Source organism: Stegastes partitus, unplaced genomic scaffold, assembly GCF_000690725.1.
Source record: "Stegastes partitus isolate 25-593 unplaced genomic scaffold, Stegastes_partitus-1.0.2 Scaffold173, whole genome shotgun sequence".
In the NCBI taxonomy this organism is placed as follows: domain Eukaryota; kingdom Metazoa; phylum Chordata; class Actinopteri; family Pomacentridae; genus Stegastes; species Stegastes partitus.
Window position 1 is genome coordinate 381,791 of NW_007577904.1, and position 25,634 is coordinate 407,424.

The 25,634-nt window shown below is 41.4% G+C and overlaps 1 protein-coding gene across 1 annotated transcript in view; it reads right to left on the bottom strand.

The window, feature by feature from the left end:
- Positions 1-25,296, bottom strand: part of cdin1 (CDAN1 interacting nuclease 1) — a 55,305-nt gene extending 30,009 nt beyond the window's left edge. The window contains exons 1-8 of the mRNA XM_008279861.1: positions 25,226-25,296; positions 24,828-24,947; positions 14,529-14,574; positions 13,484-13,548; positions 12,537-12,597; positions 9,329-9,401; positions 1,853-1,932; positions 1,404-1,453 (exon numbers count right to left, since the gene is read on the bottom strand). Of these exons, the coding sequence (XP_008278083.1) occupies positions 1,404-1,453; positions 1,853-1,932; positions 9,329-9,401; positions 12,537-12,597; positions 13,484-13,548; positions 14,529-14,574; positions 24,828-24,928 (476 nt within the window). The 5' untranslated portion in view covers positions 24,929-24,947; positions 25,226-25,296. The remainder of the gene's footprint in view (positions 1-1,403; positions 1,454-1,852; positions 1,933-9,328; positions 9,402-12,536; positions 12,598-13,483; positions 13,549-14,528; positions 14,575-24,827; positions 24,948-25,225) is intronic.
- Positions 25,297-25,634: the final 338 nt, after the last annotated feature.

Genomic DNA, 25,634 nt, shown 5'->3' on the forward strand with positions numbered 1-25,634 from the left:
CAAGACACTTTGCCTGAAACCACATAGCACGCAGATATGAGGTGTTGTAATCTCAACTGTATATGTTTCACATCAGTTAAAGTTAAAAATGTGCTTTTTTCCCCACTATTGGTTTACTATGCAAAGTGAAAGCCACTTCTCCTCATGCCACTCCAGAGCATAATCAAAGTTTCAGGTCGACTTAAATCTGCTTTCACAACGAATCTCCAAAGTGCATTACCTAAATGAGAAATACGAAACAAATGTCAGTTTGACAAAATGCACAGAGTGCACGGACTCCGCGCACTGCTCATTCCTCTAAAATCTCAGAAGAAAAATGCTTTTAGAATAAATGCCATTTTCTATTAGGATGCGTGATGCTTGATGCCACAGAGAGGAACCGTGCACTTATGAAGGCCGGATGTCATATATGCATGACTTGATTTTTGCAAGAGAAAGAGAAAAGTTTGAATGGCATTACATTACCCTCAACAAACACCAATCACTCAAAATGGACTCTAATTAATACATATGTACCATGATTGGCATGCATGCATAAAGAGCTCTTCCTCTCGTGTGTGGATTCTTTGAAAGCGCATAGCAGCAGGGCGGTTATCATGAACTCTCTGTGGAAGAGTAACAGCCTTTAAGTTGACACTGAGAGGACTGCCACAGAATGGTAAAAAGAGAGAGGGGGGGAGGATGTGGAGGGAGGGCAGGATGGGACAGGGTTGACTGGCTATGAACAGAACAACACAGCCCCGCCGCACACAAGAAAGCCTGGACAGACACAATAACATACGGACGTACACATGTACACTCATTCAAATAAGTCTCCTCCCCCAGGAAATAGTTGGTCTGCTACCCAGCTGGTTGCCCCTAAATAGCCTGGACTCCCATTCTGCCCCTATGGTCAAGGCCAAAGCACTACTACATGAATAGGGGGGGTGTTTGTAGTTGGGCAGGGAAAAAAACATTAATATACCGAAAGGCAAACATGTGAACTGTGAATAAATACAATCAGAATGAATAGTTTAACTGGGACTGATGTGCCCAAAACTCCGTGGTTCTGAACTGCTAAATACAATCCAAATAAAAACTATTTAAAATCTGTATAGAGGAATATTTGCTATTTTTTTTCCCCCCACATAGCTTTTAAATGATAATTTTTTTCCTGTATCATAGAACATTGGGTCTGATCCACTGCATGCACATGGAGATGCATTTAGATCAGCCCATCTTCTCCTCCTCCTCTTCCCTCCATCGCCTTACAGCCCCCTGTATCGGTGATAGTGGGATGGCAGGCAGGATGAAACACTTCCTCTGTGAAGCAGAACTTTTATGTCAGGTGAAGCCAGACACATCTCATCCCCTTCAATAGCTCCTCGTCAATTTCAGGCTTAAAATTTTATGGGATAGGATACTGTTTGATGCAGTCTACCAGCGGTCCATAACAGCAGTCATTTATTGTGCACTGAAAAGAGGGGGAAGAAATATTATGGCGCGCCAAAAGGGGTGGGTGGGTGTAAGGGAGGTGAGGGGAAAAGCCCATACAGTGCAGGGAAAGGAGAAAACACAGGAGATGCTGGCAGATTGGCAGGCATGACCGCCGGCTCTCACGTGACCTCATCAGCAAACATGAGCGGCTGATGCCGTCTGTCAGCCAGGTGCCGGAGTAACATTTAAAAACTCACTGTACATGAGCGGTGGATTTGTTAGATGGGAAACTGTGAGGCAACAGACGTAAACAAAACTATAGAAAATTTAATTAAAGGCATTACAAAAAAACAAAAAATAAAAAATCCATGACATCAAACAATTGAAATGATTTTCTTTAATAATTCAGCTAAAAGCAAAACTTAAAATGTTTTACCTGGTAGATGTTTTTGGCCAAAATTGGATCTGGAATCAGTGACGGCTCCTTCAGCATGCTGTTGAGGACTGTTTTAGAGGCTGAGAGCAGGAAAGAAACGTAGGAAAAGGATTATAAACCACAAAATAATTACATAAACGTTATTAAATAAATGCTATAAAACATAAAAGCTTATGTCACTTGTGCATTAAAAAAAAAAAAAAAAAGTCTAATTGCTGCCCTGAATCTAGAGCACCCACGTCACTGCAAACTGCGCAAATATATAAAGAAAGACGAGCCGGACATTCTGTAATTCACCATGCCATTGTTAGTGCAGTATTTCTACACTTGTCCATAAGACGGCTGCTTGGTGTCTATACAGATTTTCTATAGATAAATGTTTCAGTCCAGAGCACAGGCGCTTCATGTAGTTTATCTATGTTATGAACACTGACTATTCTGCATCTCTCATCTCCATTCTTGCTCTACTAACATTATAAATCAGAAAGGGAAGCCTGCCGGATTGACTCACTGTTACTGCAACAGCAAAAAAAAATTCCTTAAATCATTTCTTAAAAAGATTTGGATTAAATGGATTGTATCATTGTGTGACGAAATGGTTGAGGCACGCCATTTTAGTGATATATATACACATGCTCCTGACAGACTTGCAGCATTACAGACAATACCAGGAATGTTTCTATTCACATTTCAGGCATGGATGGTGCCTATACCAACACTGCAGAGATTCTCAAGCTCATCTAGAAAACTGCACACACTATATAACTGTTAAAGACAGGGCAGCTTTATTTGAAGATTTATAAAAATGGATAAAAAAAAAAAAAAAAGAGAGTTAAAAAGCCCCAAATGAAAAGGATCAATTGATTGCTGACTGGATCATTAAGCCTCTGTTAAATGAATTTCATTAACAGAAAGACACTGAGACTCTTCTTTTCTGTCCTATCTTTCCTTATGCACTTCTTTCATTGGCACTACTGCTTGGGAAAACTATCACAGGGAGGACAAACAGTGCTGTGATCCCTCATCTACCTTACGATGAAATAAAAAGTAGGGAGGGTGGAAGAAGAACAAAGCCCATCCAGCACGCCCTTCTCTCTTATGTTTCTTCTGTGTCTTTGTCTCTATCTTTCTTTGCCATAGCTTCCTTTTTTTTTTTTTTTCTTTTGCAACCTGCTTTCTGTTTCAGTTTCTCTCCCAGCCACGGTGCTCCCCCAGCCCACCCCATAACCCCACGCTCCCCTCTTAGAGCTGCAAGGCACAGGGCTGTGCTTTATTTCTCTGCTCATTTTTCTCGGAGATTGGTACCTTCACACGCAGATCCATACCATGCTCCTGTGCAGTGCAGGCGGTGGTGAAGAAAGAGGGTTATATTTTCCCCTTGAGTTAGGACACCTCATGACAAATGATAATGGATAATCAATAAAGTGGGAAATATGAGGCAGCAAACTTTATGAAGCCAGGAGACATATTACTCCCCAACAACACTGGTTTCCCTTAACAAAGTCACTACTCGACTGTGCCTAATAATCTGAAGGAAAATCAAAGGACCCGCAACCACATCAGCAATATTGGCAACTTATTCCACTTTAATGGCATTTTGATTGATTTTTTCCCTCTTCCTAATGGTCGTTTTATAGATTTGACGCTGCTTCTGCAAAACAGCAGTGTGTAATAAACCTCCCCGAAGGCAAACGTTAGCCATTAAAGCTCTTGTCTTACTAGCGCTCATAATTGGAGGTTGACCACCACCACATTTTGGTCTCTCACATAACACACGCTTCGAGGACGAGCCCTCTCTCTCTCCTGTGCCTCTCAAGCGCTTTGATATTTTTGGTGGATGGCCACAATAAGTGATAGGATCCCTTTCTCCTGCTCTTTCTGAGCGATGGGGTTAAAAATAGCCATAAAGAGGTGACCTTGGCGCTGACATTGTGGAATTTCAGCCAAGCATTGACCTGATGAAAATGGAAGGCCAGGCTGCTAATAAATCAGGATGCTTTTAAAATGAGTTTACCCTAATGCTCATTCATCACGGGCTGTAATGCCATTTGCAGGCCCGGGATTCGCTGCTGTGCACAAACACAGCAGTAAATAACAACAGGGCCCTTGCATCCTTCGCATCGTTGCAGCCTCCAACATCAGCATACATTTATTAAAGACGCCCCCGCCTTGCACGGCAGCACACCTCTATGACACCCTGAGCTCCTCTCTGCCTCGCACACACACACACACACACACACACACACACACAGAACGTGCTCTTTAAATACACACACACTCAAGGCACACAAAGACGCACGCATAAAACACGTGCAGGAAAATAAAAAAAAAAGCACAATCTGAAGAACACCAGACACACAGAACAAAGCCCTGCAGCACAACTTTGCACCTTGTAAACATTCACCAAATTTACTGTAATTGTCCCATGTTGGTATAAATTCTGACTAAGGCACCATATCACACCGTCAACATCTGAACAGGAAGAACAGAGAAGAGGAGAATAATAGATGTGAAACGCGACGCCTCCATTGGGATTTGCTAAAGCAAACAACCAGTGTAAACAAATCACGAGCCTGTTTTCATATGCGACTCCAAAACAAGATAAACTATATAAAGCAAGGTAACAGCCACATAACCTTAGCTTGATTTCTTCTTGCTTACTCGTGTCATTTGTAACTACTCTTCTTTCCTGCACGAGGGTGAAAAAGTCATTATCTCAAAACACAAAAAAATGTAGAGAAACCTCATTAAATAGCAACATTTGTTGAGGGAGGACCGTAATAAACAATAACGGATGACGATTGTTATTGCCCCTGACACTGATGAGCTCCTCTGCAAGTTTGTTTATTAATTAAAAAACCCATTTTTTTTCTCCATGGGTGTGGGGGGGGGAGTTGCCCATTTCCTCTGTATGCCCACACACACACCCCCCCGCCGACACACACACCGACACACACACACACACACACTCCCCATGCTCAAGTCATTGAGCTGTGGAGGGGCACTCGTTCATCAAACTTCATGGAGCAAGGGAGAGACAGGTCCTGATAATGTGCGCCGCTAAAGCTGATTTTCCATGATGAATCTCGGAGCATATAAATTGGCTAATATCTGAAAACATTTACAGATACTAGAGGAATTGACTACTTGTGGGACATGATGGATGAGGCTCTCCAACACTGGCCGACAGCTCTGCAAATCTCTGCGGCTGCCTAAAGCCCTCATTTGATTTTCCAATTTACTCCTTTTAAATTTATCCTCCTGCATTGAAAAAAACAGAAGATGGGAAAGAGAGAGAGAGAGAGCGGGAGAGAGTAGTGGGAGATGAGAGGAAAGGGAGGGAGGAAAAAAAAGTGTTTTTTTTTAAACTATCTGTGGTGGTGTGTAGGTGCTAGTTGATGATATGAGGTGGTATCTTCTGTGCAGGAGGAGCCCAGTCCCTGAAGAGGTTACTGGGGCAGAACTGATCTGCTTCCACCTGATTCTTCCTGATAGCGGTGAGATGAGACTCTACATTTCTGTGTGTGTGTGTGTGTGTGTGTGAGGCTGTAGTAATAGTAGATCTGGGGAGGCTCTGCTATGGAGAGAGGCTTCCCAGGTCAGGCCATTAGACTGTGGCAGAGGCTGACTGGAGCTCCTCTGCTGAAAAGGAGTAATTAGTATACTTGTCAAGTGAAGTGCCACGGTGCTGCTTACCTCCCTCGCAACCCACCCCTTGCATACACACACACACACACACGCGCAGTAACACTCATGCTGTCTTTGCCTCCTTACTCCCTCCCTTCTTGCTAATGAAGTGCCCTTGCTCTCATTATTTGACAAAAAAAAAAAAAAAAAAGGGTGCATATAAACACACCAGCTCCGCACAGTGGAGAGGTGAGAGAGAGAGAAAAGAGGAGCACTTGAAGACAAGAGAGACGGAACCATAACAATCATAGTGGATACGTCGCGATTTTACCGGCTAGAACATAATACAATATTCAGTTATCAACACTTTTTATCTGCAAAACACTGAAGTTATTATGAATTCTGTCAGGGAACCAAAAGATCATAGTAGACACTAACATTCTCACAGTGTTAACATCAAACACGGGACATTTATAACCTTGCGTACAAGGCTTCTGTAAAGGAATGTGACAATAAATCTTAAAGGCGGTCGAATCACATAGTTACAAAACATGGAGCAGCAATCTAATCTGGAGCTGGGCCTTGGGAAAATGGAAAAGGTCAAATAGCTAGCAAAATTGCCTCCTCAAAAAAGTATGTCTAAATCTAGAGGCACATCACCTCCTGTCAAAGGAGGAATAGAGAGAAAGATGAAGAGATAGCAGGAGGGAAAAAAGAAAGAGCATGAGCTCCCCCAGTGTGTCTGCTAGTGCCTTCTAAGAGGTATCTACTGACACAAAACTGGAATGACAATACGGCGGCGACAGTGCAATCGGATCATTTACAGAACTTGTGCTGAGACATATTCCGTGTACACATAATGTACTTTTAACGATATCTGTGAGTATCAAATATCACTTTTCTACCAACCTAAACATTTTAACTGATTTTAAAATGTACTTTTTTTTGCAGTACAGATACATCAGTTATGTCAATATTTGTAATCCTGATTTTAGTGCATTTCAGTGGAACTGTATCCACTGTTATTATCATCACTGTATTGTTTTTATAAAAAGTCCTCCTTTTTTCCACTGCATATAATTTTCTAGTTTGTTGACTGTCCAAAAAATTAACTAAATACAGTTTTCATCAAACTCTCTTCAACTGAATTGTGCTTTACTGTCACTACTGTACATACTTGTATACTTATACACTATATGTACAATGAAATGCTTTAACTCCACAGAACAAAAAAATAAAGATGATGGAAATAAAAAAACAAAAAAAAACAAAAAACAACTATACAATAAACAGCATTGTCAAGAAATGCGATATCAGCCCAGGCCAGTACGTTCACTTTATTTTTGCCAAAAATCAAACAAACACATCAAAAAATACTCAAATAAAATAAAGACAAACTGTTTTTGATTGCTCAGTTTGCATACCAAGCTTTCAGGAGCTTAGAGACTTATTAAAGACACACTCATGTCCCCCTTTTATGGACATGAATGTTAAAAAAAACTACAAAAAAATCCCCCAACCCTAAGAGGAATTCTGGCCTACACACTGCGGCTGTCTCAACTGGGTGCACATGTGACCTTTCCTCCCCTACTGCCCAGTCTGTTTTCATGAGGCAAGGAGCATTATGGATGTTGATACCATATTCAATATGCGATAAAACTGCTTTGAATGTATTGATTCATTTACAAGCGCCACCAGATAGTCTTTCATTCTGCTTGACTGATGCTCTCTCCAATACTTTTGCTGCAAGCAGAGGGGGAGGCAGCTTGTTGGTGGTGTCGTCATGTTGAGGTGTGTAGCTGGTGTGTGTAGCTGCTGCTGGTGGTGGTGGTGGTGGTGGTGGGGGGCGGGCAACAACAAGCGAGCAAAACAAAACAAGGAAGGTACAGAAAACAATTTAAAACTCTGTATTGATCCAGCGCTAGTGATTGTACATATATTCCATAGTCCCAGAGGCCCCATTCCTGTGTCTCTTAAATGCAAGGGGAAAGAGAAGGGGAATAAAAAAACGATGGTGCTAGGCAAAGGCAAGCCACTCACCCAGTTGGGGGTAATGTCCCTTATATAGAAGTCTATTGATCTTTGCAGCGCGCCTGCCTGCCCTCCCTCTGGAGTCCGAATAAAACACACAAACACACACACACACACACACACACACACATGTGCACTGGAGCACAGTCTGGCCAGTGACAGATATGCCTGCCAATAGCAGTGAACCAACCTGTTAGCTAATTGCCAGCAAAGACAATTATCCTTGCATTGTTTCATAGTGGAAACACATTACTGGAGTCTAATATACACACAGGGAGATTCGACGACTTGACCGGGCAGCCCATGTGGCCAGCAATTCATGTGCAAAGGCCGAGCAGGTCATGGGGGGATTGCAGAGAAGCTCTGTCAAAACAGAAGTCACCCTCACAGCCACTGACTTTACCGCTGGCTACAGTGGAGGGGTACAGGATAATGACATCGACATTTAAACGTTGCATTTTACGATTGAACCATTTTACCAGTTAAAGAATTAAGTGTATATTTATGTGTGTTGCAGCATGTGTCTTATGTTAGTCTGATTTGGATCTAAGATTAGTCTGTAAAACACATCTAGCCTCTGTGAAATCACTTGCTACAAGACGAACCGCGACCGTGACATTACGCGCTAGCCAGCGAAAACTGAGATACCGCGCGGTTACAACACTGTTCAAATTAAACAACGATCATCCAGGAAGTTTCATCTGCTACAAATCTATTCTGAGCAATAATAAAGCATGTTTTCACTGTATGGAGATGGACGGATGCAGTGTGCTATTATCTGAGACAGAGTGCTTCTCCTGGATGAATGCCCTGTTCTACAAGCTGCTCAGACTAGTATTTTGACAGGCAGTGGATAACGGTGGGTCCAAAGCAATCACATCTTTGACTTTGACAAATGGCTGTGCTGTGGCGAAGTTGAAAATAACACACATCCACTTTAATCTCTTTCTTGATTAAATTGGAAGCACGTCTTTTTGACATCATGCGATTCAAGTCTCAAAGCAGTGACTATTGCACAGACATGCACACACACCCAGTGCTCAGGACACACCGATTGAAATGATATGGAACCATGTGTGCATGTAATATTGGAAGTCCCAGGGCGAAGGGAAAAAATATAGAGAAAAGGTTTCGTATGAATTAACAAATATCATATGCAAAAAAGTGGAACTGAAAAGGCCAGTGTTCTTGGCAAAAAATTGTAGAAGATGATGTAAGGTTTTTTTTTTTTTTTCTGCCAGGAGACAGGAAAGAGACGCTAACCAGAATGTACGTGGACAATAATTCACACAATTTCTGGAAAATCTCTTTGACACGTTCAACAAAAATATTTGCGTCTGGAATTTTGTTCTCCCGCAGCGTGTCCATCAGCACTACGGAGGAATGGTTTGCTTTTTCTGCCACAGTTTTCCTCAACTCAATTTCCTCAGTGGACCTCGGTAGGCACCGAGAAAGAGGAGGGAATGAGGGACGAGGAGAAGGTAGAGGATAGATGGATGCATTGGAGGATGAAGGAGGGCGAGGGAAGAAATCAGGGGCGTTATAAATAACACTGATGAGGTGAGCTAGCATTGATCCACACTGCAGTTGAGAGGTGGGTGGTCCTCCTAGTACTTAATTGCCAGTCATGTGCCCTGGGATGCAGCTACTACTAAATGTGGTCTGTCTCTCATTAGGGTTGGACAGGCTGAAAATACAGCAGCTAGACTGGAATTGGGACTCAAACAGAAAGGGATTCAGAAGACAAAGTGCTACAATTAAGACTGATGGGGGGAATGATTGAAAGGACAGAGGGAGAAATGGAAAAGTGTTACTCACGCATTTCACCGTCCAGGCCCTGAAGAAACCTTTCCAGGATGATGCGAGCCATCAGTGCAGGAGACAGATCCACCTTTACATAGATTGAATGACAAAAGCGAAAATTAGCCTTAATAAAAACAGGCCGTGGCATCAGCGGGGGAGTTAATGCTACCTCAAAACATAGGTATGGTGGAACTGTTATTCCTCTCTGGAGAATCGCTCCATTTACAAACCTTCAGACTAAATCCCACATATCCAGCTGGAAGTGCAAATATATTTTAAAGAACATAGGAATTACAGCACTGAAACTACACAGCCAGGCCACCTTTGGCTGATGTCACATAGATAATAATGATCATAATGGCTCTAAATTATATTATTGTATTTCCAAACCTTGACCCAACTTCTGACAATCCCTGTGCAAATTGGTCTTTTAAAGCCTTGCTTTGCAATAACCTTTCCCACAGGACCCAGAGAGCGCTTATTACGCAGCCAAGCAACCTGGCTGAATTGCCTTCGCCTCTGTCAAACAGACAACCCAAGTCTCTCATCTTGTAAGAAAAAGCAGCACACAGCATGCACAGGCAAGAGACAATGGAGAGCTTTAATCATAGAATGATCACCAAGGCAAAACTGCAGGAACCAATAGGACACACCTGAGGGACTATGGGAATGCACTTCTTAATAGGAAGGATAGAACCTGTGGCTGCAGCACTCTTTGAACACAAAGACACCTTGAGAGGTGAACAGTGTTTTTGGTTTGAGTGCAGGGAGAAGCCCTGACAGGTAAGAGAGCACTAATGACTGAGGCTGAGGGTGTCTACCTGACCACAGTCTTATCAGCACAATGCACGGCTGCATATAATAAACAATACTGTTATTACAATGTGAAAAAACAACTGCTATTCTTAAGGTTAGCACAATGGAACAATTACTAATTATTATATTCCAATTGACAGGCACCGTATATTTGTGAATGTATGCCTTAGCTTTAAAGGCATCATGTCGAGCATTGCATTTGACCTCTGTTTTATATATACACTGTAAATAAGAAGATGCATTAAGTCACTCACGACTAAATTCCACAGCCTGCTCAGTATAGTGGGAATTAAAACATCGCTTTAAGACTTTGCCATTCCTAGCCAGCTCATTACGAAACAACACTCTTACAGCCAAAGATCATTTTTTCTCTTGTTAGCATAATTGGGGACCAAAAGTGAATTTGCCCTCAGCTCGCAGTGAGAATGGAGTGTTTCATCTTTTCTCTGATGCTTCTTGGTAACGCTGGGAGCAGAGACGCTTCTGTCTAAACAATGTCTTTTTACCCACAGTAGTATTTGTTAACATCTCCATAATATTGCACTAAGAAGGCAGCTTTTAAAAAAAGGGCCCAACATGTCTATAATAATTAAGGGGTGAGCACAGAGTTTATATCTTCATTAATACCTCTGATAACATTTCAGACTTAGCATTTGTAGCCTGCAGCTATGTAGCTGTCTCTCTAATTCTTCTAATTTTCCTCCCCCCTTTCTTCTCGGCTCTCCGTCGTTCCTTTTTGTGCTTATTCGCCTGCTCTCCTCTCACACTTTTGGATAACAACCCAGCATCAGATTCTTGGTAACCTGCATCAGAGCTGACACATGAAAAATGGCAACATTACCGACGCCGGCCCAGTCTGAATAAGGACCACCTGATTAGTTCAGGTACTTGCATCTCCCTAATTTTCATATTAATCATGAGTCCATCTCCATTCTCAAGTCAGATCACAGCACTTCAGGAGTTTCACATGTGACTAAGAGTCAGCGAGCCTTGAATTCCTGCTAAAAATATCTATTGTTAAGTAAAACTCCACTTTTATTAGCCCCCACAGCTAATGGGTGTCACATACAGTGCAGCACAACTGTATCTGTTCCAAAGCCACTATGGTTAAGTAACCTTTACATAAAGCTCCTCATAAAGCATGCAAAAAAAAAAAAAAGGGCTTAGAACCCTCATTCATGGACTTCTTCTTGAGGCAAAAAAATATCCATGAATAGTTTTCATTATTGTTAATCATTTTCTTCTGTTGGAGATATATTGTCTCATAAAGACATGAAACTACATCAATTAGCAGTCTGGGAGACCATGAGTGCTTGGTTTAAATGTTAAGTAGCATATTAAAATGACAGTTAAATGGTTCATAGACAGTTATCTCTGTGCTGAATTTAATCCTTTCAAGAAAAAAAAAATCATGCGTCAATTAAATGGAGAATGAATAATGGCAGTTAGCTTTGAGGTACCAGTGATGCATGTGAACTACGCTGACTTTAGATTAAGAAACCCTGAAATCTCATTGCCTCATGGAAGCGCCAATCAAAATTTAAATGTCCATTTAAATGTTTAAAAGGGTAACGGGGTCCATGGTAATGATCAAAATAAGATGAAAGAGAAAGACTAACAATATATTCAAAGTACAAATAAACAAATGCAAAAAAAAATCCAGTCAGGCTTCAGAAATTATACAGACAGACAATAAAAATAGTGTATAATTTAAAATGTACTAAGTCTATAGTAATTTAGCAACATTAGCTGCTTTTTTGCATTGTGTTAAATACATAAGAGCTACTGATTGAGTTTTTGGTGCTACCCTGATGGAAGTTTACTGACATGGTGCAAAATATAAGAAACACACTGAGAAGGTTCATTTTAATCTGGACTGCAGAAACCTCATCCTGTGAATAATTTAAATGCTTAAATAACAGGCTATTTTACAGCACGCACACAAATACCTACCACCTACTATTTGGGTTTTGCACCACTGAATAACTGGATTGATGTCGTGTGTATGCAGCTCCCACCACATCAGCCAGAGCACCGACACTGACCTCCCAAAGTAAATAGCTGATGGAGTGATGAAGAGGAGAATTAACCAATGACCCCGTCCTCACCTGTCCGCAGTTTGTGGCAACTCTGCCTGAACTGCAATTTAGAAAATTACATAATAAAACAGAAAAAGTATTTTCACATCTGCTTAATGGAGCCGAGAGCTAATTACATTAAATAATTGATAATAGAGCCGACCATTTTACCAATTTTCATAATGACTAACAGACAAGGGAGAAAATCAAAAACTGCGGCAACTCCTGGTTGTTAATTTATAGAAAAAGAACTTATCTATTGTGATTTTTTTTTCTAAGCAAATAAAATGATGGAGAAAAAAAAACCAAATCTACATTTTAGGTTTTACCTCATTGGCCAACTCCAGCAGGACAGGAGCAGAGGGATGTGCCTTGGCCTCACTCAGATACCTTCATTATAACAAAGAACAACAACAGTAGTGAAAAAAAACACAGCCCACAAAGGCAGACAGAAGGGTAGAGGGGGCTAGACCAGGCTAGCCAAGACATGCTAATGTCCCTGATGACTTTGCCCTGGGTGGCATATGGCAGGCTCTGTGCGGTTAAAACAGCACTGCTTGAAGGGCTTCAAATTTCCTTGAAGCCAGACAAGCATATGATAGTTAGTTAACCCCTGCCGCCCAAAAAGCCTTTTTACCCTCGCCAGCTAAAACTGCAACTCCCCTTAGATCTTACCCAGATCATCTCTGAGGTTTGCTGTTGTAAGTGGATTAGAAGTGCATTATCCAGCCTTATTTTCCCCAGAACAATGGCCTAATAAGCTAGATAAAGGCTAATTGCAATATGCAAAGAGGCTTTTCCCTCTACAGCCTGTGTGTTTTTTTCCTCTTTTTTTTTTTTTTTTTTTTGTTAAATTTATCCGTTTTCATTGAATTACAGATAATCATCCCCATCATAAGCCTGTGTAAGGCAAATGTCCAACGGTTGCTTATTTATTTATTTTCCTGCACACAGTTTGACATGGAGAACAGAGCTTTAGCTTAGCAGGTGCAAGTGGAGGTCTGGAATGAATCCTGCGGGTTGGTGATTTGTTTGGAGGAGATTATAACTGTCACGGTGGCCCACCTACTCTCATGTGACTTTGGTAAGTCCCCACCTCATCCAGAGAATGAGGAAGACAAAGAGAGCATACAAGAGTGGGACACAGATTAGAGAGAAAAAATAAGGAAACAGTAATAGAGATGAAGGGAACATGAATAGAGACCACGCACAAGACAAAAAACTGCAGGAAAATGTTTTAAAAAGTGTATATATATAATGCAATGTATTACAGTACCTCTGGTAGTGGCTTTCAATAACATCTGATGCGTGGTGTCTTGAGATTGTCCTTTTGGTCCGTTTCTGCCACAAAGAGAACGCCAAAGCAGCACTAGTACGAATAACAATATAACAGCACTTACATGCATACATCATCTTCATAAAATACTATTTATAGCAGCAAAGTGCTTCCATTTTCAGTCCACCCAACTAAAATGCAGACTTCAGCCTCGGCTCCTCTTTCATGTTCTATGCTACATGAACAAGTGCAAGAGATTAGAGGTCACTGTAATTTCATTTCAATAAGTTTCCACGGGGTCAGAGTAGCAAGGCAACCTTGTTCAAACCCACCTTCCCCCCTCTGCCTGCCCCACTCAAACCGTGTATTCATTTCCCCTTTTTCGATTAGTGACATTATTCCACATTGCACACCCTGACATTTCCATGCAATTCAATTGCTATCCTCGCTGGGAAGAAGGAGGACAGAGGATAAAAGAGGAAGAGCATTGGTTAAAAACAACTTATTTAAAAACTACTACACACAAAAAATGTAATTCCACAGAGACAGGCAGTGTGACTGACACCTGTCAGTGGGATGATAAATGACTCCATTTTCTGCCTGTGCTGCCTTCTGCCACTGGCGGCAGCGGCCATTTATCATCATCCGCTGTCAGCCGTGGAAAGCAGCAGTGACAGTGCGAGTCAGCAAACATTTAGCACACGCAGCCGCACTACACGGGGAAATTATTATTGTCAGAATAATAATGGTTTAGCATAATTTATTACAGGTCCACCAAATAAGCAGGGGCTAGATGTTATTAGACAGATGGATGGGAAGGCTTGGCAGACATCCACTGAGGCTCAGGCAGGCAAAGGCCCTCAACGTGAACGTGACGAGGAGGAAGGGGTGGAGGTGGGAGGGGGTGAAATAAACGGGGGTGGGGGGGTGGGGGGAATCCTCCAAACCAATCAGAAAGCTGGCAGTTCAATTACAAAGAAATAAAGGGACATTCATCATTCAATTAGGCACCTGTCAGGGCTCACAAAGGAAGAAAACTTCTAACCTGGTACTCCAGGGAGAAGATGCTCAGAAGAGTGGACTGCGAGTGACTGGAACAAATAAAAGAAGGACAAAGTTAATTACCAGAGTGCATTGCACAGAGACAAAGGGAGAGGGGAGCTTCAAAGCTGGGGCCAGCTGCCCTGTAATCTAAAAGAACATGAAAACAAGTGTGGCAAAGTTGTTCCAGATGAACACCTCTGACAAAGGATTCCTGCCACGATGGTGTGGGGGTAGAAGAAAGGGGGAGGTTGTGTGTGGTATGAGAGATGAGAAAAATATAGCCTGTTTTTGTTTTTTTCTTCTCCCCCCAGTTATTCGTACATAACATCACCTTCAACCTTCTGTGTCCAGGTAAAGTGTTGAAACCTAAACTAGTCTTAATTGACATTGCTGTTGTTGTGAAACCACACAAAAGGAAGAACATTTATTCAAAACATGACAAAACTGCAGAGAAATTAATGACATTCATGCAAATAAGCCTTGACAGGTTTCAAGTCTAATTTCTGAAGGGAAATGTGTCATTCACTGAAAATTACACTCCCTGGTTTGGTCTCTTGGCAAAGTGGATGACCACAGCGAGTGTCGGTATTTGTTTGTACGACTTCTCCAGCAACAAATATATCGGACAAAGTTTTCCTTCTACATCGTCAGTGCTTGCATATGGGCCGTTCTGGAGCGCCCCCCGCCCAGTGCAACCGATGAGCTTTGAAAATGGAAACTTTGACTTGAAGCTGTGACTCCCAGGAGTCGGTCAGTTCCATAGCTTGCCATAAGCTACACTCATCTCCAGCTCCGAGTCAATGTCAGACACCTGGCAGCGAGGCAGACCTGGAAAACAGGCAGCTCCGACAGGCACTCAGAGCCCCTTCGATATCCCTCCCCAACCCCCACTGCATCCTTTGAGCTGAAAATATTTAAATGCATGACAGATATTACTCTAATTGGATGGTGCATACCTCCACCCTGCATATCAACAATAAACACACAAATGCACACGCACGCAAAAAACTTCTCTACGATGGTCTCGAGTGGTTTTGCGTCTCCATATACTGCTCTCAGAACATTTGATTGTTAAATTTAATGGACTTTTCATTATAAGTCACTTGAGCATGGTATGTAAATACTCGTGAGAAGCTGAAGCTTCCAATCTACATTAAAATATTGAGTCTATACAGGCCTTCGACATCCATCACTATGAACCATGAAATAACCATGTGACATGTAGACAAAGCCAAAAGCATCTCAAGCATTGATTTCTGTCTGGAGCCTCTGTCTGTGACCATTTCTTAATAAAAGCATCTTAACCGCTGGAATAGCTTAGCAGTTTATAATGACTTACCACACCAAAGTTGTCATCTTAGGTTCTCCAGATGCCTGTTTTAAACTGTTTTACTCCTCTGGCTGGAGAAAAGCTATTTCTGAACTATTTCAACTCTCTCTGGGGCTTTACCCATCACAGGATGAGTCTCATTGTCAAACACAGAGTTACAGTTAAAGAAGAAAGGGCCAAATGTTTGAAGTAAAGGAGGAGACGGGGGAAGCTCTCAGGAAAACACACTACCACCTCAGCATTAATTTACAATGATGCTTGGGGATGAAGGGGCCACTGCAATTAAGTGGGCCATTAAATGGTCAACTGTCAACATGTGGACACTTAAGGGAAGAAAAAAAAATTCTTCCACACTTCAACCTTGCACCTGAGCATTTCAACAACATTAGAGCCTTATTGTTGGCATGGGACCATTGCGATCCCCCGTCGGAATAGACATCTGTTAGGTTTTAAATGGATTACTCTCTATAATGAGCATGATTACTGCTTAATTGCTAAATCTATACCCTGTTAACTTTAAAGGCACATAAACCACTCTTAATATCTATGAAAACATATCTGTTTCAAAAACACTAAGAACTTCGGGGACTTTTGTTTTCCTTTCTTACCTCAATCAGATTTCACTGACATCAAAAGCACCAAAATCGTGGACGTGAACCAAAAGTATCGAAACAAAACTAAATATTGGGAGATTTGAAGAAGAAGAAAAAAAAATGGGAGCAACATGAAGAGGCAAGCGCAGGCATCTGGATTAAAACCAAGACTTGTGTGCATTTTATAGAGTCTGTCGAGTTTTACGCTGCTATAATGCCGCTTTTTTCATTTAACAGACATTAACAGGAAGTTATTGCAGGTTTTACATTAATGTATATCCAACCTGTGCTCTCCTGGGCATAGTATGCTCACTTCATGCTAAAATATGTAGCCAATTGCAGTCTTACAAAGTGGATGTGAGCTGCCTGCAGAACGGTAGGATTACATTTTTTCAGTAATTCATCTGCCTCTTTACCTCCTAACACCAGCATTCAAGAGACTCTGTACTAGCTCATATAGAAAAATAGATAAACCAACTAGACAACTAAACCAAATCTGACTCATTTATCTACGTCTTTTTTGTTTTAGCCTTAAACAAAGCTAATGATTAGCATTTTGTTCAGATTTGTTCACATGATGAGCACAGCTGAGCGCTTATTCTCTTTATGAAGCATCATATTGCTAAGGCATGATAAAAAGTAGAAAGTAGAAAAAAAGATAACAAGGCAACAAGATTCCAACCTTTTCTTTTTGTCAATGATGAATTCATAGTTGACACTAAGAGCAGAGTGAAGAAAATTGCTTAAAATAATGTTAGATTAAACAAATGTCTTCTCAGAGTAAATCTTAAAACAGTTTCAGGTATGACAGATTATGGGATGTCCTGAGCACTACAGGTATGTGTAAAATAACAAAGCATATTTCTTTTTCTTTTTTTTTTCATTTGTAAGTCAATTTAAACATTTGAGTTTAGTAATCTCTGTCCAACATACATTTTTATATGTCTGGCACCAAATAAAAAACACAAACACTCACTTGGAAACACTGCAGTGCATCCTTACATTGACCTTTATGTGAGAAGAGGAAAATAAAAATCCTTCCCTCTCGGATATAATTTAGAACATGGGGAAACAGAAGGTTGGGAGACAGAAGAGTGGTTAGGGAATCATTCACTCTCAACCTAATTACCCTTCCTTACAACATAAGACAGAACATTAATATGCACTGGCACCCAAAATAGTAAAGCAGCAGATTAAATTAAAAACAATTAGGGGCTTTCACTTTGTCACTGAGCTAGTATGGCTGTCTGGTCAGTGCTTCAGGCTCTATTAAGCTAGGATATCCACCGGTTGTGGACCTGACAAATTCAAGTTTGAGTGCTGAATAGCCGCATCTCCTTCTGCATTCAGGGTGCATCAGTGTCTCAAACACAGAAGGAAAAAATACGCAGTGAAAAGCCTTGAAATCCTCATCAACCTAATTAATAGGAGAAGGGGGAAATTCAAGCTATCAATTAAATTCAGAATCTTCCTATTTACAAATAATTAATTATAAACAATAGCTGTAATTTGGGTAATGAAAGCCACCTGGCTAATGGCATTGGTATCATATGCTGTGACAGTACTTAGCATTTGGTGGATCTGCATGCAGAGAGTGTTGTATGGCGCAACTCTTCGGGGCATGGAACTGGCTAATTGAGGCATAGCACATATTTTTACTAATGGCTATGAAACAATTTTCAGAAGGGATCGACATGGATGAAATGACTCACTCTTGCAAAGTGCAAGGAAACTGTTTAAATTCTTTCCACTGCTACACCTGCATTACTTGAAATTAAAGCTAAGGCTTTCTTACCATAGTTAGGACGTTAATATAACATCTAAGGACCTCATTCAAGCAAGATTGCTGACAACAATAAACTAACCATTTAGCTTCCTATAGATCAATATTTTATAAAGTAAAAAACAGCTGAATGTGGGTTAAAACACTGCATATGCAAATGCTGCTAATTACACATGCTGATAGGCAAAATGCTCACATCTGTTTCTCAGCAAAGCCTACCGTCATCAGCAGCAAAACAAATGCGTAGAAAAAATCTTTATGCATTAACGTATAAATGTGATGTATTTTGACAAGCGATAGAAACAAACACAAATCTCAGTGTGTCACGAAGCTTCAAACAAATAGTTGCACAATGAGCACACATGTTTACAGTTCAAATTAGTTTTGTGCTGCAAAACAACTGTAAAGCCTCGTGCATCCGACACAAGACAACCATGGCTGCATTTTGTGTAAGACTATATTTTTTGTTTTAAAATCAACAGTTTTACTACATTTTCAACATTTTTTTCTGTATTTGAAGCGAGGTTTACCACAAGCCTGACTCACAGTACATTCCAGTGTATTCACTGACCCCCCACCCACCATCTCTCTGCAGAGGGCCATACAAACCTACAAGCCCGTAGGGGACTATGGACAGAAATGGCTTTAGCAGAGGCACAACAGGGCATCTCAATGCTTACTATTGTCCTAATAGACGAAAAATATGATCCCTACGCAGCTCCCTTCACTTTATTACAATCTTTAAGATTTCTGTCCGCTGAGGTGCCCTGAGATGTCACAACTATTATATAATAGTGGTAAAAACAGCGAGAAAGTCCCCACAATCACCACCCTAATTGTGATTCCCCCTGAAAGCTGGGGATCTTCACGACTCTGTCTGTGGCAAAACATGTTATAACTATTATGGCGCGCTGTCGTTGTTATAGTATAATTATTGTCATTGCTGCTTCTGCAAACTCTCACAGAAAACTAAAAATGAGGTCCGTGTTATCCGTCAAGTGGCGAGTGTCCACTGGTCTGGCAAAGAAACACATTACACTGACCAATTGCCTACTCCCCCAAGCGTGGCTGGGGAACTTGTACCATTCTGGGCAATTTGTTTCATTCTTCTACTGCAATTGATCCCAGTATGCAAAGAGAACCTCGGGCAAGAGACTCTACTATAGCAGTCCGGCTGAACTGTGGAGCTCTGTGTTGTTGGTTTCTTTAGAGTAGCTGGGGGTTGGGGGGACAACACCGACTACAGATAGGTATTAGTCTTACTCACAATATCTTATATTCTTGTGCCAATTATTTGTCTATACTAATATGACCATCTTATTTTGTCTAGCAATCCAGTAACTGCACTTTTTAACCTTCAAGACAATGTCCTGTATAATTGCTATGAGCTGCACCTAACTTGAGCAATGAGCTGCTTACCTCAGTGTTTTTAGCCCAATGAGCCAAAAAGGCTGTACAATCTATAGAGTGTGCTTGGACAACATCCCTACAATATGAGGAGGAAGTAGTCATTCCTGTGCTTCCTAATCAAGTAATTGATTGCATCTATTATTCATGAACTCCTTAGCCTGACATGAAGTTGTAAACTCAGCACAGCTTCTCTTCTTTCTACATCTCTCCTCTCTGCTTACACTTCATTCATCCCTTCACCCGTCCAATGCTCATCTAACCACATAAAGCTGTGGAATTAGTTTGCCAGCCTCTCAGCCTTCAAGGGTTGTACCCCTAAGCCCCAACTGCCAGTTTGTGTTTTGTTCAATATGGGCAGCCAGAAGTGTGAGGCCGTGCACTGGAAGCCGTCGGGGGCTGCCCCCACAGGCTCTGCACTTGATCAGTCTCTGGGTAATGTCATGGCCACTTCCAGCCTACAAAATAGCTGCAGAACTCCACCTTCACAAGAGCTACGATGGCGCAACTCGGTTGATTCCACAGCAACAGCGGTGACTTAAACATGTTTAAACTAAGACTTTAGATAATTTCCAATGTTGGGAATGATTTTTGAGTGGGCTGCTTAAGATCCTTTTCAGCACATAAAATCCACGTCTATCTTTAAAAGGTACTTTTTAAAAGGTCATAAGGAATTGCAATAGTGTGAGTTATAAAAAGGTAGACAGGCAGGAGTACTAAAAGGGATGAAGTAAAAAATACAAGGATTTTACTGAAAAAAAAAAATCGTATAAATGGTCTTTTGTTGAATTAAACTAAATATATAAAGAACCTGCCAGTTTAATACATCGTGCCTGTTACCAAATCCTAAAGTTTAACCAGCATGTAAACAAAGAGATAACCACTACAGCCCCAATAAATAATCAATGAGTAAGTCCCTAAGCTTCATCCTGAGCTATTATCATCAAAAACAAAGTGTCTGTAGCCAAGAAATCACCATATCAATGGCACATGCCACAACAACCCTTCCCCACGCTTTCCTTCCAAAGATCATGCTAGATAAACCCCAAATAACAGAGAAATTAACAAATGCTTGACATTTGCTCAACATCCATTATTCTGACACTTCTTCAGAATTTCAAAAGGCTGAACGCATGCTTAATCAACATTCATATTCCCAGAGCGAGCTCCAGCACCATATTGCAGCCCGCCTTAGTGCTGATGAAAACGGCACATTAGGGCCCGATTCGAAAAACGTTCAGGGAGTCCTCACCAGGGAGCTGCGTGTGCATGTGTGTGTGTGTGTGTGTGTGTGTGTGTGTGTGTGTGTGTGTGAGAGAGAGAATAAAAGAGAAAAGAGGCACTGGCAGTGTTTAGAGGGGAGGGATGCTTCACACTTTACTGTTTAAGTATTTTCCAAAACAGAGGCATCTGCCCTTTTTTGCTCACCCTCCTACTTTCATGAAAGCCATATGAGGAGTGAGCTGAATGGCATTTTAAAGAGGGAGGGGGGGATCATTACATCCAAATTCATTCATAATATAGCACAGAAGGACACAGAGGACTCTCACATTCCCTCCCTCTTTATCTTGCCCTCCTTGCACCGACTCTCTCGGGGGACAAACGGTGGAGGGACTGGGGTCCCCTCTAGACCCAAGGGAAGCCAGGCAAGGCCTTAGAGAGCAGCCCATCATTTCCAATTCTAATATGTGGCAAGAGAAGGACCTGATGGGACTGATGTCACATTTTTCCCCGCACCGGCCTGCGATGAGCCCTCTCGCCCCCCCTTTGCTGCCTAGCCACAGTCCAGATACTAGACAGGACACCACGACTGACTAAGAGGAGGACAGGGAAGATAGGGCAAGAATGGGGGTTGATATTTGCATGTCCCTCCATTGTGAGTGGGGGTAAAAAGTGACAGCACCGTGTCCAATTCTTTTCCCCCCAGAGCAGCTCGGGCCCAGCAAGAGAGGCCAGGCTGACAGATGACTCCCAACATCTGTGTTATGCAGCCGTTACAGATGAGGGACTCCACATCGCAATCTCTCTCTTTCTATCTGTCTATAGGACACTCCCTCTCTCCTCCCACTAACCCTTTTCATAGCGCAACCCAAAGACTGACAGACCGTCCGTGGAAATTACCTTGAAATGGTCTATAACAGTCATGTTGTTTAAAGTTTTAAATTTCCTCTTTGTGAGCCCCCAATCAAAAGCAATGACTGCGAAATGATTTTGAACTCACAGCATTTAGAGATTTGAGTAGAACGATTATAATGAATTTTAAGTGTTTAAATATTTCATAACATAGTCAGGTCAATTTTATTTATACAGCCTAATATCAGAAATCCCTAAAGTGAATGTGTCTGAAGAAAAAGTGCCCAAAAAGACTCTCCCCCCTTTTTTTTAAATACAGACTCACAATTTTTAAGAAACAGAATTTAAAAATAGCAACAGTAGGACCATTCTTTTTGCTAAATTTAAATAAGGATGAGATTAAAAACACTTTTTGATATCAATACATATCACAATACAGAATATCGAACATTTTGTATATTGTTGGAATGCATAAATTGGTGTACAACATCTGACAAATGCACCCGTAATACACAAATTTTACGATTACCTTTTAACCGGAATTTGGTCAGAAACATTGATTTAGTCAGAGGAGAGTTAGTGAAATGGCTGCACGTTACGATTACACCTTTTACACCTTTAACACATAATACAGAATTACAGTCCAGTCCTAGTTGTAACTAAATACTATCAGCATGCATTTCCATGTATTACCTGGGCAACGTTCTCATGCATGACCTGGACAGGTGTTAATTTGCTTTTAAAGAAAACTATACATATATAATAAAATGACCACTTAAGAAGATAATAAACATCATGATACTGGTAGACAACACATGAATCTACAGTTCACTCAACACCATTTGCATCATTTGGAAATGACCTTGTGCAATGCGAAATGATTTATTATCTAGATACCTGTATTTTCTATTAGAACCAAACCATTCTTTTGCCCATCAATTCATTGCAGCCTTGTCCACAACAACCCCCCCCCCCTCCCGAACTCCACCCCTGCCAGCCCCAGCCTGGCCAATATTTACGCAGTGGCAGGGCTCCCACACAGTCCGAGGGGACAGGAGGGGTGTGGGGCGGGGGTGGCTGACTGCTGTGCCTGAGCGCATGCTAAGAGATGATGGATGGCCTAGTCGATATGTTATGTCTTAAGAGCCTGATTTCCTGCCAGTCCAATCACTAACCCTCCAGAGCCCAGCTCAGCTGATTGGACAACCAGAATAATTTCGCAGGCTGTGAAAACACTGCTGCCGTGCCTGTCTGTCAGGCCCAGTGACGAGACTCAGGGATTTTAAAGAGCAAGGGCCTCCCCAAGATTGGTTATGGTGAACGAAATAATAACAATAACCAGCAAGACTAAACAAAAGAGCAAGCACCTCTGAGAGAGAGAGAGGGAGAGAGAGATCGTGAAGAACTATTGGAATGAAAACGGCCCTATGTTTTCCTTTAATTATTATACCCAGCAGTACTACTAAAAAAAATGGCATTTGGACTGTTTGATAAAGACAGCTTGGGTTAGCGAACCAAAAGGAAAAAGGTAAACTCAAAATAAATATAAAAAGGACCTCCTAGTGTCGGTGGCTAAACATGAAGGATATTGGATGCACTTTATACGCATGACATATTCTTTAAAATGCTGACGGTGAGAACAAAGGCGAGCTGAAGCTCCACTGCGTCCCCTTTGGGGACCTGATACCTTCTTCTAGATTGGTGATTAGGGCACAATGGAAGTAGGAAGCTCCAAATACATGCGACTTTGTAAGTGACCTCGACGGGATCAGCCATGGTGTCCTGGTGGCCTTGGGGGATTACACATGTTACATTCAATAAAGTGAGGGCCCTCAGTGTCAAGGAGAAAGGCAAACACAACCATTAACCTCTCTCTTCGATTTCTGGATGTGCAGCCGCTGCATGGCAAAACATTGGCTAATTCTGTGGTGGAAACCAATACAGAAACCTGTGTGGAATTAATTAGTGATCATAACAAATGAATGTTTCATAATAGAAAATAAAATTGAGACAGCGGAGTAAATGCTGCTGGGATGGGGAGTTAAATCCAGATGGTTAAGCCATCATTGAATTTATCTTAATGTGGTTTTAGGCATATGAATAATTTCCTATAATCAAAACTAGGGATACAGATTATATCATTGCAGCATTGACATCATGTGTAATAGTCACATTTCAGGAAGTTCAGTGTGAAGGAAGGCAAATTAACTCAACCACATCACGATACAACTTTTTTTTGCTGCTTGATACAACTCACACGATTCTCATTTTCAATGACTAATCTGGCAGAGAAATCTGTCTCCAATTTGAGAGTTCTTGATTACACTGAGGTTTGTTTTTTAAATTTATTTACAAGACAAAACTTGTTGACATGCAGGCTCCACATGTGCGCAGCAAAATGAGCGTGGAATGGGAGACAAACACTGAAAAGGAAAATTTGGTTGTACAAAGAAACAGATCACCAGCTGTATAGGAATACATCAGCTACAGTTAGGATGAGGAACAAAATCCGGTAATCTGTTGGCAGTGTCTTTAAGGTGTTGCCACTAAAACACAACTAATTTATTTGACCATTTAAATCAGGATCACAAAGTTCTGTTTGATGAGGGGAAAAGCCAGACCTGAATAGCCATCCAAAGCAAAAGACTGTTCTGAATGTGAGTGTAACATCATATGAGAAAGGCTCCAAATGGTCTTTTTTTCAGCTTTTTGCAGATGCACTCAGCTACAAAATCATCCAAATTGATCAACAGGGTAGGATGTTTTTTTCTTCCAAATATAGTTTTTCCAAGTCATCTGTTGACAATTCTTGTGTTTTTCACATCACAGGCTATTTTGCAGAAAAACAAAATATAGCATATATAAAATATGTTATCTTTTTATCTTTTTCCAACATCGTGCAGCAGGAATCTCAACACATCTTGTCTCTCATATTTTAGACACAGTTTCATATATTATTGTGAAAGATACTAATTTTGTTTTCACCTTCTGTGACACACACACACACACACACACACACACACACACACACACACACACACAGACACAGTAGAGTACCTATTAACAATTCGTACTTATAAAGGAAGGAATGCAGTCCACTGTGTAACCACTTACTTTGGAAATCTGTCCTTCAGCATCTTCATACACTGGCGGGTAGGTCTGAGTTGTTCAGTCCATCTCACAATCTCTTTATATTCAGCTCGGGACAGTCTCATGTTTGAATAACTGCTGTATCTATTTGCACAAACATGGAAGGACAGTTTGATTAACACACGCAGCAATATGATTCTGGGAGGCAAACAACGTGTCAGGTGACTGACAGCTGTCAAAATCAGCTGTCGTCTACCTGCATTGCTAACTGAACTTAGCTTTACGTTGCGACGCGGCGCACTAAACGCAAAGAAATAAAGCATTTAGTGTCATCTCCGAGGAGTCCGTGCATGCTTATTGTATATAACATGCAATCAAGAATGATTCCATGACAATCATAACACGTAAAAGGGATTGTTTACCCTCGATTCCTGCTGCTCGTGGACAGTTCCCGATCGCCGCTTCCCGCTAGGAAGTTGAAGAGAAGACTTTTGTGTGAACAGCGCGCTGATTGGTCGATTCGTCCATGCAGCTGAGTATACCGGCCCATGATTGGCTACTTGGCAGCACAAAAGGCGGGGCTCAGCCAAGACGTGTTGCTCACTGCACCTCCGGACTCTGTTCAGCTGCCAGCGCCACAGCGGTCCAGAAAGTAGGTATTAGTAATGAAAAGACAGCCAACAGGGAGGAAAATAACTCTGAAATACACACACGCCGTGCAGTCAGGGAAAACGGGAAAGAAGCAACAGAGAGTGTGAGGGAGAAAGGAGGGAACGCCTTCCGTCTGTGAATTACAGTTTAGCAAATGGTATGACAGAGTTATACATTTTT